This window comes from Urtica dioica, chromosome 12, assembly GCF_054948205.1.
Source record: "Urtica dioica subsp. dioica isolate 48M chromosome 12, U.dioica_male_clone48M_v1_H2, whole genome shotgun sequence".
Lineage (NCBI taxonomy): Eukaryota > Viridiplantae > Streptophyta > Magnoliopsida > Rosales > Urticaceae > Urtica > Urtica dioica.
In genome coordinates, this window is record NC_142767.1 from 17,688,269 (window position 1) to 17,704,278 (window position 16,010).

Here is a 16,010-nt window from a genome sequence, read left to right on the forward strand (position 1 = left end):
CTAAGCACGTTCCTTTTTTATTTTATTTTTATTTTTTTACAAATTTGATATATTTACTAATTCGTTTTTCTTTTTTTAAAAAAAAAAAAAAAAAAAAAAAAGGTCGTTCTAACTTCTAACTTTTTAGGCACATACTTTATTGTTACCACATGTGGAGAAGATAAATAGCTCCAATCAATCAAGTTTTATTTATTTATTTATAAAATTAACCCTAACAAAAATATATATAAAATTTCGTTCTTAATCATAATAAACTTTATGTCTCATTCCAAAAAATTACTTGAGTTAAAAAAATTTGAGTGACGCCGTTTTCTAGAAATTTGAGACTCTGATGCTCTCAAGTCTTAATCACTAGAGGTTCTCGGTTTTTATTTTTTCTTCTATGTGTCTTGTCGATTTCCGTCGTACACACCAACATCGATCGATCGTCTCCAGTAGAGAGTATTTTTATTAATCTTAATTTATAATTCAAACATGAATCTGACTTTTGTATTACGGGTCTTTTTATTTCCTTTAGATTTGAATCTTTAATTTGAGATATAGTATTTTTTATTTTTTTTTGTTATGGATCTCAATCGGACAAGGTCATATAAAACACAATTGGTAATAAATGTTGGTTTGTGTTACCTAAAAAGACTGTTAACCCAATATTCTTAATATATTACTAATTGTGTTTGTAATTGATTTTCATTTTTTTAAAGAAGTTTCGAATTTTTCGGCCGAGGTTAATTTACGTTAAGTTTTTTGTTTTTTTTTTAGCTTTTATCAATATAATCATGTGAGGAGCCCTTTTATAAAAAAATAAAAATAAAAATTACTTTATGTCTCATCTCATATGGTGAATACAATTTTCTTTCGGTTAAAATTTTATTTTTTTCAAGAATCTGAGTCCACGCTTTTAAAATAATGGGAATAAGCATAAGGCACCAAACGGCAAGACTATAATCCAATCGTCGAGAATCTAATTCTTCAACTTATCATACCATCCAGAAAAACTGTTAGACAATTGATCATTATTTAGCTTGTAAAGTTTCACAAAATAGACAACTAATCTTTATATATAAAAATATTTTTTGAATATACAATTCTAATACTTACTTTATGGCATCATTACACAAACTCCTAAGATGTTTCAGCAGCAAATGATACTAAAGTATTATATCTTTTGATCGTCTCCACATTAACACAAATCGTTTGAAGCAAGTCAAAATGATCATCGAAACGGTTTAGTTGTAAAATTCTCAAAGCGTGAGGACAAAATATCATCATTGATGGTAATTTTTATACAACACGATCAATTCTTCAATTCATTTGAAACAGACGTGCAAACGAAGACCTCTCATTTGAAACAAAAATCCAAAAAATCTAAGAGTAGTTCGCAGAACATTAAACCAAAAGGCATTTTGAATTGCACAACTCACAAGAATTCACCATAAAATATATTGAATTGCAACTCTAATATTTTTAATTCACTATAACAGAGAAAAAAAAATGAGTGACAAAAAAATGGCCGAGTTTTTAGCCGAGTTACTCACAATTACATATCTAGCACAAGGTTTAGCTCCGGAAACAGTCATTATTTTCTCCCCAAAATAATCAAATACGTCGATGTCTTCATATCTGCAATCTTTTTTACTATATATTATCATATTCTATATTTGTTGTTAATTAGATAATAAACTATTAAATTTGGCTCTCCTAAACGTGTCAAACTTATTGACAACACAATACAATTAAAACATTATCTCTTTCATGAAAGTAACAAAATAACATACTTTGATCGAAAGTTAACTAAATGCTCAAATAAACAACAAATTCATTGATCGAATTCTAAACATAAATATTATATATACCCTATGGTCCTTATCATCCTTTCAAAAAAAAAAAAAAAAAGATAACAAATAATAAAATAAGAAAATATCATCGTCTTTGACATGTCTCATAACATGATTGGATAACCTGGAGTAATCCAGTATTCCAAACAAACCCCAAACTTTTAAATATTCCTTTGTCTTAATGTTAGATAAATCATCAAAAAAATATTAAAATAAAATAAAATTAATAACAAAGCTTGCTTGTCGTCACAAGACACTGCCAATTTTCAACAAAGAAAAAAAAACTCGTTCTCTTGCCAACGACATTCTTCAGTAGTTTTTTTCTTCTTCTCCGATAATGGCGAAGAAGAGAATCCCAATTTCCCTTCTTTCTCAGGGCATACTCGTTCTATCCATACTTTCATCAGTTTCAGTTTCGTCGGCGATCAGAGAAAAGGTTTCAGCTTTGAGCTTCCGTGAAAAGTCGTACGAACGCATATACGACACTTCCAAATACGGAAATCTTCAACTCAATAATGGCTTGGCTTTGACTCCTCAGATGGGGTTAGTATCTATTTCTAACTCCTAATTCACTCATAATCTATAATTTTTTTCAACAAGTGTTGGTTTTATGATATGCATTGTTTGTTGTTGTATTGTCTATTTGTCAGATGGAATAGCTGGAATTTCTTTGGCTGCAATATCAACGAAACAGTCATCAAAGAAACAGGTAAATAAATTTTAGAGGTTTTTGTGTGTGTGTTTGTATTTGTTTGAATTTTGGACATTGTTGTGTCATAAATTAATTATTATAATATTTATTCTTTATATGGTATTTACAGCTGATGCACTGGCTTTAACGGGCTTGGCTGATTTGGGGTATGAGTATGTAAATATAGGTACTTTTTATTTTTATTTTTATTTTTTTGGGGGTTGATTTCGTGTATTATCTGTTAACTTAAGAGCCCAAATTTGGGGCTAAAATTGATGTTCACTAAATGGTGTAGATGATTGTTGGTCTTCGCCGGTTCGGAATTCAAAGGTTAGTCAGTTTCCGACTATGATGATTCTCACTCAACCAGCTAGTTTTATTTTTATCATTTCTATCGGCTCTCTGAAGAATGTTTATAATTCAAATAAGATGTGGTAATGATTCGGCTAATAGTATATTTCTCGGAAAAAAGTGTAAAGAGGTATTGTTTATTTATTCTGATTTTCGGTCTGATTTTTCAGGGTGAGTTGGAACCTGATCACGCAAACTTTCCATCGGGAATCAAAGCTCTAGCAGATTACATACACGCGAAGGGCCTTAAGCTCGGAATCTATTCCGACGCTGGGTAGGATATGAATTTCCGTACATATAGTCAGAAGAAGCTTATAGAAGTAAAGATCGTCAAAAGATTTACATTTTGATTTCTGCATTTATAGGGCTTTTACATGCGAAGTTCGACCGGGGTCTCTTTTTCATGAAGAAGTTGATGCTGAATCATTTGCATCCTGGGTAAGTTTCAACTTCATTGAATTGATGTATCATATGTGTATATATTACCCATGTGATGTTGTTTTCCATTAGAGTCCAAGGCATTCGAAGAGATAGAACAACAGTTTAAGCAAGGATTGATTGGAAATTTATAATAGCTTAAAAGCGTTTACTATTGATCCAATCCGCCTTGAACGCGCTTGTCATCATTTTATATTTTTTTTTGTAATTTCAGGGTGTAGATTACTTGAAATACGACAACTGCTTCAACCTCGGTATCGAGCCGCAAAAACGGTTTAAAGCCTCATCTCCCTTCGGATATTTTCTTTTTTTTTTTCTTTTTTTTTTTGTATCTTTTGACTCTGACATAATGTTTCTTCTTCCATGCTAATCCAGGTACCCACCGATGCGTGACGCTTTGAATGAAACCGGACGTACAATATTCTACTCTCTCTGTGACTGGTAAAAAAAAATGGATTTATCTATATTTCTTGGCTGTCTGAATTGATCAAGTAATTCTTTTTTTTTTTTATGTACGACTGAATCTAAAAATAATAATAATAAAAATGGGTTGGCAGGGGTGTGGATGATCCTGCTCTTTGGGCTGGGAAGGTCGGGAATAGTTGGCGCACAACAAATGATATCAATGACACATGGGCAAGGTTGTAATTCTACACATATATAAACTTCTTAAGAGAGTTTTATGATACAAACCAGTATATTATTTTTATTGACACGTAAATACAAACGCTAATCTTTTGATGCTTCAAATGTTACCTTGATTTGGTACTTTCGCCAAGTATTGATCGGATTTCCTTTTCCCTCTATTGTTTTAAGTATGACCGCCATAGCAGATTTGAACGACAAGTGGGCGGCCTATGCGGGGCCCGGGGGATGGAACGGTAACATTCGTTTCTCGTGTCGAATTGATTTAGGAAAATCCACAGGGGGCTTTAACGTCTTTTTTTTCTTTGCGTGCAGATCCGGACATGTTGGAGGTTGGAAATGGCGGTATGACTTATACAGAGTACCAAGGCCATTTCAGTATATGGGCGTTGATGAAGGTCTCTACTCTGTAATAGTTTCCGAGTCTGTCATATATTTATCTAAACCATTTTTAGATTTTACAGCAGACTAAAGGATTTTATGTTTTCCCTATTTCCAGGCCCCACTTCTGATTGGCTGTGATGTAAGAAACATGACTGTGGAAACGTTCGAAATTTTGAGTAATAAGGAAGTTATTGCGGTTAACCAAGGTGATTCTCTCTTTATTCCCTACATGTTCATCTTTGTTTTATTGTAGTCCTAAATCTCACTCCGAAATCGGTTTCACAGATCCACTTGGTGTCCAAGGAAGAAAAGTTGATGTTTCAGGGCCCGGTGGTTGCCGCCAGGTATTGCCTTTTTTTCATCATCTGAGCGTACTAATAGTGATCTTTTTAAAAATAAAAAAGAATAATGCATTCCATTGATCTACAATTCCAGGTTTGGGCAGGTCCTTTATCCAAACATCGGTTAGTCGTTGCTCTTTGGAATCGCTGTGCAAAGAAGACAACCATCACGGCTCGTTGGGAATCACTCGGTCTTCAATCTAGCACCAGCGTCTCCGTTAGAGATTTGTGGCAGGTTCGGAATTTGTGGTCTAATATCTTATAAAGTACCACTTTTATAGTTTAAACATAATAATAATAATAATAATGGTTTTGCTTTGTTTTAGCACGAAGACATTGCCGATAATGTGGTTTCCTCGTTTGAGGTTCGAGTAGGAAGTCATGAGTGTGGTCTCTACATATTTACGCCCGAAACACAGGCTTTCGCGAGGATTTAGTTCATCGAATTTTCCACTTTGCGTCTCCTCGTCCAAAACAAGATTGTGTCTCAAGAACATAATTTTTAAGGAAATTATTTGAATACATTGTTGTGATATACATTGTTGTGTTACAGTGAGAGTACACATGGGTGTTTTCTTAGGAATCCATTCATGTACCTTTCTTGTTAATCCACCTTCTTTATACCAAAAAGACTGGAACATTGAACATGTCTGTACATCAGTGTATTTTATGTTTGTAATTGCCTGTTTTTATCATTTGCATATGTAATCACAAGATTTTTGTGGGGAAAGTCTCTTATTGGTCTCTAATTACATATCCAAATTAAACCTCACAGCTTACCTGATTCTTCATGGTAATAATTTGACTTGAACAGGTTTACTCATCAGCATATGTAAGAACAGTGCGAATTTGGTTTACAAATTAATGCTGTTTACACCTACTTATATCGGGTTTTTTTAGTGAAAATAGTCGAAAGTAATCGTTTTTCTAACTTTTTTTAATATTAGCCGTTGAATCTTTTAATTTTCATACAGTTAACCAAATTTCAATAATAGTTAACCAGATTTTAATAGTTGTTGATCAGATTTTAATAACAGTTAATCAGATTTTAATAGTTGTTGACCAGATTTCAATAATGATGATCATATTTCAATAATTTTTTATAAATTTTTTGAAACGTTAGGGTATTTTTTTCGTAAAAAAGAGAAATTATTACTAGTGAAATGTTTTGAAAATATGAGTGAAATATTAAAAAAAAGCCGTATGGTTTAGATTAGTTATGAAATATAAATTTTTTTTATATACTCATTCTAGGAATATTGACTTCCAAAAACTTCGACAGATGTTGATTTTTAAGTTGAAATTGTAACGTTAAACAAGCATTATTCTAAGAGGTCAGGTTCTTGGTTTATTTCCAAGAGGCCCTGAGTTCGATTCACATCAACACCTGGGTATCCACCTAGCAATTGTTAATGTTTCAAGTTCCCAAATGTTGTGGGATCAGGCACGGAACAGTAAATTAAAAAAAAAACATTATTCTAAATTGAGCTGCCAAAAGAGTTAACGTTACTAGAGAGTAAAAAATTGATGAGATTAGATTTTTTTTATAAGCATTATTCTAAATTAACTGCCAAAAAAAAAAAAAAAAAAAGCTGACGTTACTAGACGGTCAAAAATTTATGGGATTACATTTTTTGATCCATATTTGTGAAATAAGTTTTGAAAAAACAATATGCCAAGCAATTTCTTCCTACAATTATCATACAAAGAAAACAATTAGTGGTAATCTGCTATATTCATCTAAAATGGACCACTTTAAAGTTTAAACTTGATTAGTTAAAAAGAACGAGATTATCCAAATGACTTAATGTGCCAAGCATATCATGCACAATCATAAACAGAAAATTTGAAAGATGATGTAAATGACATTTAACATAATGAGCAACATCATAAATAAACACCACAGGTTTAACTTTTAATCCACAAACAAAGTTCTGTTGTATCCAACATGTTAGATGGGAGCAGCAACAGTTTTTAAGATATTTTGCTCTCTCACTCCATTTTCTTACGGCGAAAATGAAGGCTAATAGGAAAATCCAAACATAAAATGACACACGGTCCATTTCCAAAAATAAAAAATAAAAAAAAAAATTCATTGCCTCCTTTGAACTTCAACTTTGATTCTTGCTTTTCGAAATCCGTTCAGCAAAAAATCAGACCGAAAGAGGCGGAAAGTCCATGTCGTTCTCCAGCTTGTAAATTCGAGCAGAAATCCTACAACAAACCACAAAAGGAAAAGGAAAAACAAAAATTAAAATCAGGCAAATTAGAAATAAAAAAAAGCCTAGAGTTTTCACAAACCACAGACAGAACATACTTCTCTTTCTCTTCAAGACTCTCCAATAACTGCTGTTTCTTTTCTGCGACCATTCCCGGGGCGGCAAAAGCAGAGGCCATAGAAGACGAAGCAGGCCTATCTGTCGCTGCCACGTGAGGCGATACAAATTTCGGAGGTGAAACTTCGAAGGCCCTGAATTGGGCACTAATCTCCACGATTTCCGATGGACCGGCCTTGGACGCGCTTTGGAGAACCGGGAACGATTCGAGGGAAAGATCGAGGCGGTTTTCGCTAACTTCCTCGCATTTTTCCAGTGTGTTTCGAAACTGTTCGGTTCGGTAACTCCCTTGACCAAATGGGACGAAAGGCGTTCGAGAATCACCCCGTCGTGCAGCCTCGGGATTCCTTCTCCTTCCCCGCCTATAATCCTTGAAGGAACTCTGACTCTGAAAGAACAAGAGAGAAAATAAAAAGTTTTGACCAAACGGTGGATGAAAGGTGTTTCGAATAGGAAAATACCACGTTAGGAATGTATGTTCCGGTGCCTCTTGATCTCCTTGCCCTGTAGGCATGGAAGTTAGCGCCAGGTGGCAGAGGAATGCTGTGGTGGAAGAACGGCGGGGCCGGGAAGAACACATCGGGGCCCACGGCGAGGGGTTTCCCATCGCGGGTGTGCAGTCGCCACGTCAGCGTGGTCTCGTCCCAAGCGTAGGTGTATTTGCTGAACGTCTGTGTGAACCTGAGACCCCCAAAGTAGCTGTCGGAGTCTGCGGTGAGGTCAAAGGGCTCGAACTTTCCGGTCCCGAACGCGGCCACGGGGGCGAGGATGTCTGGCCTTAAGCCCTGCCCGTTTCTCTCCAGGCTCAGCTGGTAAAACTGCTCTAGTCGTTCGCCGATGATTTCACCGGGTAGAGTGAGAATCTCTTGAAGCTTCTGGATCCCATATGACATAGCAGCCTTAATCCGATGGTAACTTCCTGGACCCAAAAAAAAAACACAAAACCGATTGATTGGTCGTGAGAAAACATAGGCAAAGACATACTGAAGCAAATAACAGGGAAGCCCTTGTTTAGGGATTTGATATTACAATGCCAGATATTTTCAGGCAGCAAAGTTCGAGGTATTTGGTGTAATTTAGAATTGGAAGCATGGTTGTATTTAACAACTTAATTCTTCGTAAATAAGCAAGCCTGATTCTTGAGCAAGTACTGGTGTGTAAAAAATAAAAATTTAAAAAAAGAGGACGTACTCCGGAGAGTACTAGTCTGCTGCCGTTGAAATCACTAATGGTGTATCAAATATAATTGCCTCTATTATTGTTCATGGAGTTCTAGGAGCAATACTCGTCTCGAGCACTATCGAGAATCCCGTTCGGTGTGTAGAGACAGTAGAGAAAACAGGAAAAATCAATCGAATACCTTTGCTGACACTACGACCCAGGTTGTTGTTTGCTTTTAGGGGATCTAATATGTTGAGGTGCTTAACCAGAAATTCAGGCACTTCGCCCTCATAAGACTTTATTCGAACAGCAAACATGTCTCTACAGTTCTTCAGAAAGTCCTTGCTCAGAAATATCTTATTCTCATTGGCTTCTGGCATCTCAGCTGGAAACACGCACGAGAAACGTTTCCTTAATAATAATAATAAATAAATAAATAAATAATAATAAAAAAAGAACAGAATGATATCTGGCTGAGAAACAAAACAGTACTTACCCGTTTTCTCAACAAGGGAAGATAATGTGACAGGACCGTGAATGGTAATGCAGTAATTTTCCCAGTCAAATTTGCTGTAGTACTCCAGAAACCTGTACAGCACCTGTTTACACAACATAAAAAGGATAATGAGTCACCGCCTAAATTTCAAAGTGAGAAATACTCATCGAAAGCAGACATACGAAGGTGAAAGCTTAATACCTCCAAAGGACCACGGACGTATTCATGACAGAGACTGATGACATACAGGACCATAATTTCGAGTGCATACGTTGAAAGCAAACCATGATGTGCACCGAGAATTCGGCTCTCGTAATAAAACCACGATTTTATCAAGAGAACGCTGCGCTTGAAGATGTGGTCCTTTCCGATCAGTAAGTCAGCCTGACCAAATATATAATACGGGTGTGTCAAAATCTCAAGAGCCTAGTTTTCGTATCCTCGTAGTTCATTGAGAGAGCAAAAAATGAATAAAGTTAATGCCATGAGATGACATAATAGCATGTTGCAGAATTAACACGAATTAGTATCTCTATCTAAGTTGTCAGGCTAACCAAAAACAAGAGATTTGACAGGAAGATTTTTTATTTATTTTTTAATAGAAGAAACAAGCATCAGATATAATCCAGAACATCAAAAGAAGAGATCCTTAAATACACATTCAATTCATAAAAATATAACTAAGGTGGATCAGGAATTATGTGCGAAAGGTATGTATAGTCTCCAAATGAATATTTTCAGAAGAACTAGATAATCCAGACCTGCTCTAGAAAGCATAGAGTGCAAATTCCAGAAATTTGATTGAACGAGATATCCACTGCTATATCCTCCACAGTGCATTTCACAACCTTTACCTGAAATTCAAGTCCCAAACACAACAAGTTACAATGCAGAGCAGAAGTAACCTTAAGTGTGGGCATCTAAATCGGCCACAACTTATGAGTGAGAAAATGAAAAGAAATCTTTTTTATGCTCTCTTTAAATTTTGTTTTGGATCACTGTGATCAAGTATAACATCAAGTATAACAAATCAAGTGTAATGGTATTGATATCATATAATAATAATAACGAATAACGAGAGAACACAGGGGATACTTTGCTACTTGGAAGTACCAAATCAGCAAGTCCATCCTTATGATATTGCAGGCCTTTCCAGTTGGATTAATAGTGTTTAAAAATCATTGTACGAAGCACCGACTACAGACAAGAATTCTTAAAAACGACAGCCTCCTCGAGATAAGAGAAAGATTAAAATTATTAAGACAAACCTGCGCATCAATGTATTCGACATAAGGAACTCGAAAGTTGGAATCTTTATCGCCTTTGAGCAGAGCACACACTTGTCTAGCAAAATCCTCCATATGATCTGGATAGCAGAAAGCAATTAAATCGACATCGCCGTCCGGAAGATATGTCTTGAGAGGGACTGAGCCAAATGCAAAAACCTGCCACGAGATTTACAAGAGCGATAAGATCCTGCTAGCATGCTAGTTTAAAGACTAAGAACAACACGCTAACACAAATCAAACGGAATACGGAATGAATTATATATTTTTTATCATTCTGATCCCACTAACGAAGATAAAAGTGCCACATACGACAAAAGACATCACGATATGATAAATACGCAGTGAAAGATTCCATCTTCATTTGTCTTCAAAACAAAATTAAAGGAAGACAGAGAGAGAGAGAGAGAGAGAGAGAGAGAGCATTATAACGGGTTATTTTACGTAAGCGCCAAGGGATAGTAGCGTGGGAAACTTCTCACCTCGGTTCCAAAGTATCCTTTAATTAAGCCCTTGACATAATTAATTACCGCCTTTCGCCTCTTATCAGAGAGTATGTTTGGTTGAACAACATACAACACCTCGTGGGTTCTTTTTTCAGCCATCAGCCAAATCTCAGGGTCGATTGACAATGGGTCTGGGCTAACTGAATAGCGAGGAGAGAACGGAGGGGAAAATGGTGATAAGGGTGTTTCTCTAGCATCTTCCATGGGTAATTGACCTTCAGATTGTCAATGAGAAACCTACAAAACACATTTAGACGCAACATTTACGTAAGATTCAACATCTGGCTGCATAAAACAGCTCTAGAACCTGGAAAAAAAGAAAAAGTGAGATTGAGAAATGAAGCAGATGCGTAGAAGACAATCGAAAATCTGAGATTTCTATGCAAAGATGTAGGTTCGTTTTGAAGATTATATTAATGCTATGTGAAAAGCTCATGATACAAAAGAAAAAGAAGAACTAGAACAGAAATGCAGACAAACCGGAGAGGACTTAATCCCTAATGTCTTTTTTGGACTGAAATTGAGGCAAAATCGAGCTATTTAAGAGCTTAAGCATCGGTCCGAAAGACTAAAATGCTTAAAGCCTTCAAGAAAGAGTTTCACAAGCTTCACTAGAAACTTGTGTCTCATGAGGAGGAGAAAAGATTAGGGCTCCTTTGATACAGGTGAATCATTTTTATATATGAAAAGACCAAGGACTCAAATGGAATATATCAATGTAACAGAAAAGGAAAAGAGGAACAGATAAAGACAAACAAAAATTTAAAAGAAGGAAAAAAAAAAAAAAAGTTTTTTCCTCTCCCTTTAACGGTAACGCCAAAGGAGAATCTATGAGAAACTAGTGGTGACAAGTGAAATGCAGAAACGAAGAAAGAAAACTAAAGCAAATGAAAACATGTCTGCGTTCTGTAATGGAGATGAACCAAGTTACCAAACAAGAGATACAACTGAAATTTCGTCCAAAAAAACAAAAAACAAAAATCATAGAAGAGAGAGAGAGAGAGAGAGAGAGAGAGAGAGTTCTCATATATCTAACCTATATCTCTTTAATTTTTTTCTTAATTAAATCATATTGTGTAGATGATTTCAAGGTAATGACAGTATTATTACTATACATCACCTTTTAAATTTAAGGATGATACTTATTCACTGCATTTATTGACAGATTTTACGGTTACTTGTCTAGTCAATGTAAAAACTGACTTGCCATACACGGATGAAGGCAATAAACAATGCTTCATCACAAAATAAAGATAAGAGAGAGAGAGAGAGAGAGAGAGATCGGCATTTACAATTTTGGTGCAAATGAACCGTAACAAGGCTTTAACTAAATTAAGTATCAATGCAATGACACAAGTCACACAACTAACTTCATAATCAAGTTTTGATGATTCGCGTTCATGGCCTTGTGCGAACTAAAGAGAAGAGACATCCACAAGTCTCCGCTCTCAAGCTCCGACAAAGCAGGATCGGGAATTTACGATCATACTAGCTTACTTTGCGACAAAAATCAAGTTCATGATGTTACTTATATTTGCAAAAACTTGCACAACTGATGACTCAGCCTCTCTAGCCTAAGCCCGAATCTTGGTTTCGGTGGATACGATTTGCGCAAGGATTGGAAATTTTCTTCCATTGGTATAAAAAATAAAGATAAAATTACTAACTTACGTATGATCGAAGCACATATAACGGCCTTTTCCTGAATCTTTCGAAATAATCCAGCCGCTATATACGTACCGACCAAGTTTTTCATACACTTAAACTCCTTATTGCAACTAAAAGCCATTAACACTTCAATCCTAGTACATTTAACACCATAAAAAATCGCAAAAAATAGAGAAGCAATCATAAGAAAGAGTATTGTTCATGTTTACTGGCATTTAAAAAAAAATATATCATGTTGCTTGGGAAATCAAGAATCAACCTTCCACACTTTCGATTCTCTTGCACTCTACAAACAACATTACACTCTATGCTGTTGGATAAAGAGGCAGAAACAATTGTTATACGGAAATACTTATTCTTTCTCTTATTCCATGTATCACTATCAATACAATCACATATATAATATATACACACACGAGGAAAAAATCTGGTAATATCCTCTATTTAAATTATTCTTTTCCGAAATTAAAATTCCATATAAATAAAAAAAATTCATGTGCGTATTGAATTGGAAACTACTGTAAAAGAATCAAATGTAATCGAAAATAAGATACGCTATAAACACTTTGGATACAGTATCCAAATACAATAATTAATTAACAAAATCAACCCTAATTAATACTCAATTTATTGAAACTCTCCCTAACCTTTTTCTTCTTCGCCTTCGCTTCATTGTGCTCTTTTCAATCCCTGGAATCTCCGACCACCGTAGCAAAAACATCTCCGTCAAAAAAACCCGAAGGAAAATAATAAACTAATAATAACAGAAGAAAAATAATATTAATAAAAGCTGCGAGAAATCAGTATTTAAGTCAATCTCTCAAAAGTCAACACTTGCATAAGTGGCAAAATCTTAGCCCTCCACAACGGCATTATATCTGACTTAGATAGAGCTTACTGATGACGAGGCAGAATCACCTACAACGCTAGCAGGGTAAGATATAAATATCCGGACGAAACATAACCATACACGTGTAATAAGATGTAAGAAAAACCAAAGCTGAACTCCGAAACCAATCCGGTGGGGGCAAAATTTCCCGCCATGTTCGTTGTCGCTCTTCCAAGAGTTCTATCTTCTTCTTCGCCGTTCTTCGTTAGCCCAATCACAAACCCTAATTCCAGAACCACGAAGCCGAATCACGTCGCTTGCTGCGAGTCGGAGCGAGGAATCGATTTCGAAACCGGCGCTTCGTTCTTCAGGCACGAGAGCGCGACCGGACGCGACCTCGGCGTGCTCGCGGCGAAGCTCCACAAGAGCTCAAATGGCGGACTTAGGGTTCTGGACGCACTCTGCGGCTGCGGAGTCCGGTCGATGCGGTACCTCGTGGAGGCCGAGGCTGATTTCGTGCTCGCTAACGACGCCAACGACGAGAATGGTGGGGTCATACGCCGGAATATGGCGCGCGCGGCGGAGGAGGGCGCCGGAGATGATCGGAGGTGGTCTGTGACGCACCTCGAGGCGAACAGAGTCATGGCCGAGCGTTACTTGCAGAAAGATTTCTTTGATATGATCGACGTTGATTCGTTCGGCAGCGAATCGACGTTCTTGAGGTCAGCGATGAATGCTTTGAAATTGGACGGTTTGCTTTATCTTACTTCCACCGATGGTTTCTCTTCCGGTGGTCACAGGCCTCACCAGTAAGTTTCGCTATCTAATCAAGTTTGATTTTTTAGCTATTAAGTGTGTAATACTGAAAATGTAAGCAATTGAATGTGGTGCGTCTTTCTTAACTCTTAAATCCTGACATCAAATGGTCCTGAATTTGTGAACATGCTGATCATAACATGGAAGAGAATTGAAAATGGGTGAAAGGAAACAATGAAATCAGTTATTTTTATCGGAATCTCTGAACCGTAGCTCAATTCCTTGCGATGAGATAAGATTATCTAAGTTGGGTTTTAATCTGCAGTTCTTTAGCGGCCTATGGAGCGTACATTCGTCCAGTGCCGTATTCGAACGAGATTGGATTAAGAATGCTTATCGGAGGGGCTATTAGGGAAGCTTCTGTTTTGGGCAATCGTGTTTTGCCGCTGTTTTCCTACTATTCATATCATGGACCAGTGTTTAGAGTGATGCTCAGATTACATCGTGGGAAGATTCCAGTTATCAGGTTCGGTTCTTAGAAAGTGATGCTACTTTTCGATTGATTTATAACTGCTGATTATTACTGTAATCCTTTTTCTCAAAAATAAAACATTAATCAAATTAGTGTAATAATTGAAAAAAGTGTTATGGTGGCAGGCATTACGGATTCATAAGTTACTGCCCAAAATGTGGAAACTCCGAAGCACATTCATGGGATGAGCTTGGTCGAATCAATTGCCCGTGTGGCAACTCAAAGGTAATTACAATGTTATTGCTTTACATATGTTCCAGGATTGATGATCAGCTCTTTCATACAACCCCGTGCAATTCCATTTCCCAAAAATAAAAATGCCGTTTTGTTTTGAGTCTCAATGCTAAACGTAGGTAAAACTCTGTTCGCGAAGAATTTGTGAATTTTTGTAGTGAAAAACTATTTATTCTTCTATAATCATTACCCCAGTGATGAGTGTTTTTCCCTAGAATTATTTACACAAATTAGAACTGACATTTAAAGGAAAATAAGATGTCAAATCCATTGGCGTCGATTACGTTGTAAAGTTGTAGAATGGTATGTGCTCTAAATGCTTCTTTCTTGTTTTCCAGTCCCTTGTAGTCTCTGGGCCACTTTGGACCGGACCTCTTCACGATGCCTCGTATCTCACAGAAATGCTCAGTTTGGCCAACGAATTGGGGTGGGCAGGGACAGATCCGAAGACTGCTCTTGAAAAAGTTCTGAAACAAATGTTGGATGAATCCGACCCCCGATTACCTTTTGGCTTCATCAAGTTGGATGAGGTCCTCAGAATTATCCACTCTCTGCCGTTTTTTTTTTATCGTATTCCATTGTCTAGTTCATCTGAAGCGTGTTTTCTTGCGAATCTCAAGTTTTATATGGCTCATATGTTTTTGCCTTTGCAGGTGGCGAAACGGGCAAAAGTGAACTCCCCACCGCTGAGAACCATAATGGAGACCATACAGAAGGTGTGTTGGCATGAAACGGACATTTTTTTTTAGCATATTCTAAACTTCTAAATCTAAGGGTGGATTGATAACTGTAAAGCTGCGAATAATATGTTTAGTCTTGCAGAGATTTCAAGAGACTGAATCTGATTGGGTTAAGTTTCGCAGGAGGGGTTTGCTGTCAGCAGATCACATATTATCAACAATGCAATAAAGACCAATTGCCCTATGACAGAGTGCATAAGAATCGCCAAGGAATTAGATCAGTGTCTCTATTCCAAGTTCTAAAACTTACATCAGTATTGGTTATACAAATGCTTCAGTTTGCTCAATCTTAAGAGACAGTTTTCATTCGACCCGTCTAGTCACAAAAATTCGATGTTGATATTCTGCTGGTGACTGAGAATATCCAAATCATCAGATGCTCAAGGGTCAAGGGAATGGTATCATAAACCGTAAACAAAATTTTTGTTTAAACTGTCTTCGGTTTAAGACATTATTTCGAGGGTTATTTTGAAGAATAGCCAAATTGACTCAACAATATTAAGGGACTAGCTCGTGTTTCATTTTATTAAGTAAATAGCCAAACTTTAATAGACCATCTAAACTACCCCTATCATCCACAACCTCCCTTAACTCTTACTCCTTCCCTCTCACCGCCGCCCCAAACCTCTCCGACGACGACTCCTCCACCACATCCGCCGCCACCACGCCTTCCTGCTCCGGGATCTCGAAGCTCCGGTGAGTCCAAAGACTGGATTTCTCGCATAACCGTTTCACCGGCGAGATTCCGGCGACCGAGCTCGCTCGTCTCCCGAGACTGTTG

At 36.7% G+C, this 16,010-nt stretch overlaps 3 protein-coding genes across 7 annotated transcripts; 2 read left to right on the forward strand and 1 right to left on the reverse strand.

Annotated features, from left to right (window-relative positions):
* The first annotated feature begins 2,055 nt into the window (after positions 1-2,055).
* Positions 2,056-5,415, forward strand: LOC149379749 (Melibiase family protein). The gene is made up of 15 exons (XM_089602825.1): positions 2,056-2,378; positions 2,486-2,544; positions 2,657-2,713; positions 2,822-2,856; positions 3,048-3,151; positions 3,243-3,315; positions 3,530-3,588; positions 3,691-3,756; positions 3,873-3,956; positions 4,132-4,196; positions 4,276-4,358; positions 4,460-4,550; positions 4,630-4,688; positions 4,780-4,920; positions 5,012-5,415. Exons 1-15 carry the CDS (start codon positions 2,173-2,175, stop codon positions 5,120-5,122), a joined length of 1,293 nt encoding a protein of 430 aa, XP_089458951.1. The 5' UTR covers positions 2,056-2,172; the 3' UTR covers positions 5,123-5,415.
* A 1,159-nt stretch (positions 5,416-6,574) lies between these two features.
* On the reverse strand, positions 6,575-12,927 carry LOC149379750 (uncharacterized). Of its 2 annotated transcripts, none has more exons than XM_089604470.1 (10): positions 12,786-12,927; positions 10,495-10,707; positions 9,947-10,123; positions 9,440-9,532; positions 8,880-9,062; positions 8,679-8,781; positions 8,382-8,567; positions 7,483-7,940; positions 7,003-7,409; positions 6,575-6,899 (listed from the first exon to the last, which is right to left on the reverse strand). In XM_089604470.1, exons 2-10 carry the CDS (start codon positions 10,672-10,674, stop codon positions 6,839-6,841), a joined length of 1,848 nt encoding a protein of 615 aa, XP_089460596.1. In that variant the 5' UTR covers positions 10,675-10,707; positions 12,786-12,927; the 3' UTR covers positions 6,575-6,838. The 2 variants fall into 2 exon arrangements, with proteins under 2 accessions (XP_089460596.1, XP_089460595.1); XM_089604469.1 differs by having other exon boundaries at positions 10,447-10,707.
* A 226-nt stretch (positions 12,928-13,153) lies between these two features.
* On the forward strand, positions 13,154-15,836 carry LOC149379751 (N2,N2-dimethylguanosine tRNA methyltransferase). Of its 4 annotated transcripts, none has more exons than XM_089603412.1 (6): positions 13,154-13,776; positions 14,049-14,249; positions 14,381-14,480; positions 14,828-15,019; positions 15,143-15,205; positions 15,312-15,836. In XM_089603412.1, exons 1-6 carry the CDS (start codon positions 13,181-13,183, stop codon positions 15,396-15,398), a joined length of 1,239 nt encoding a protein of 412 aa, XP_089459538.1. In that variant the 5' UTR covers positions 13,154-13,180; the 3' UTR covers positions 15,399-15,836. The 4 variants fall into 4 exon arrangements, with proteins under 4 accessions (XP_089459538.1, XP_089459539.1, XP_089459536.1 ...); XM_089603413.1 differs by having other exon boundaries at positions 15,345-15,834; XM_089603410.1 differs by having other exon boundaries at positions 15,304-15,828.
* Positions 15,837-16,010: the final 174 nt, after the last annotated feature.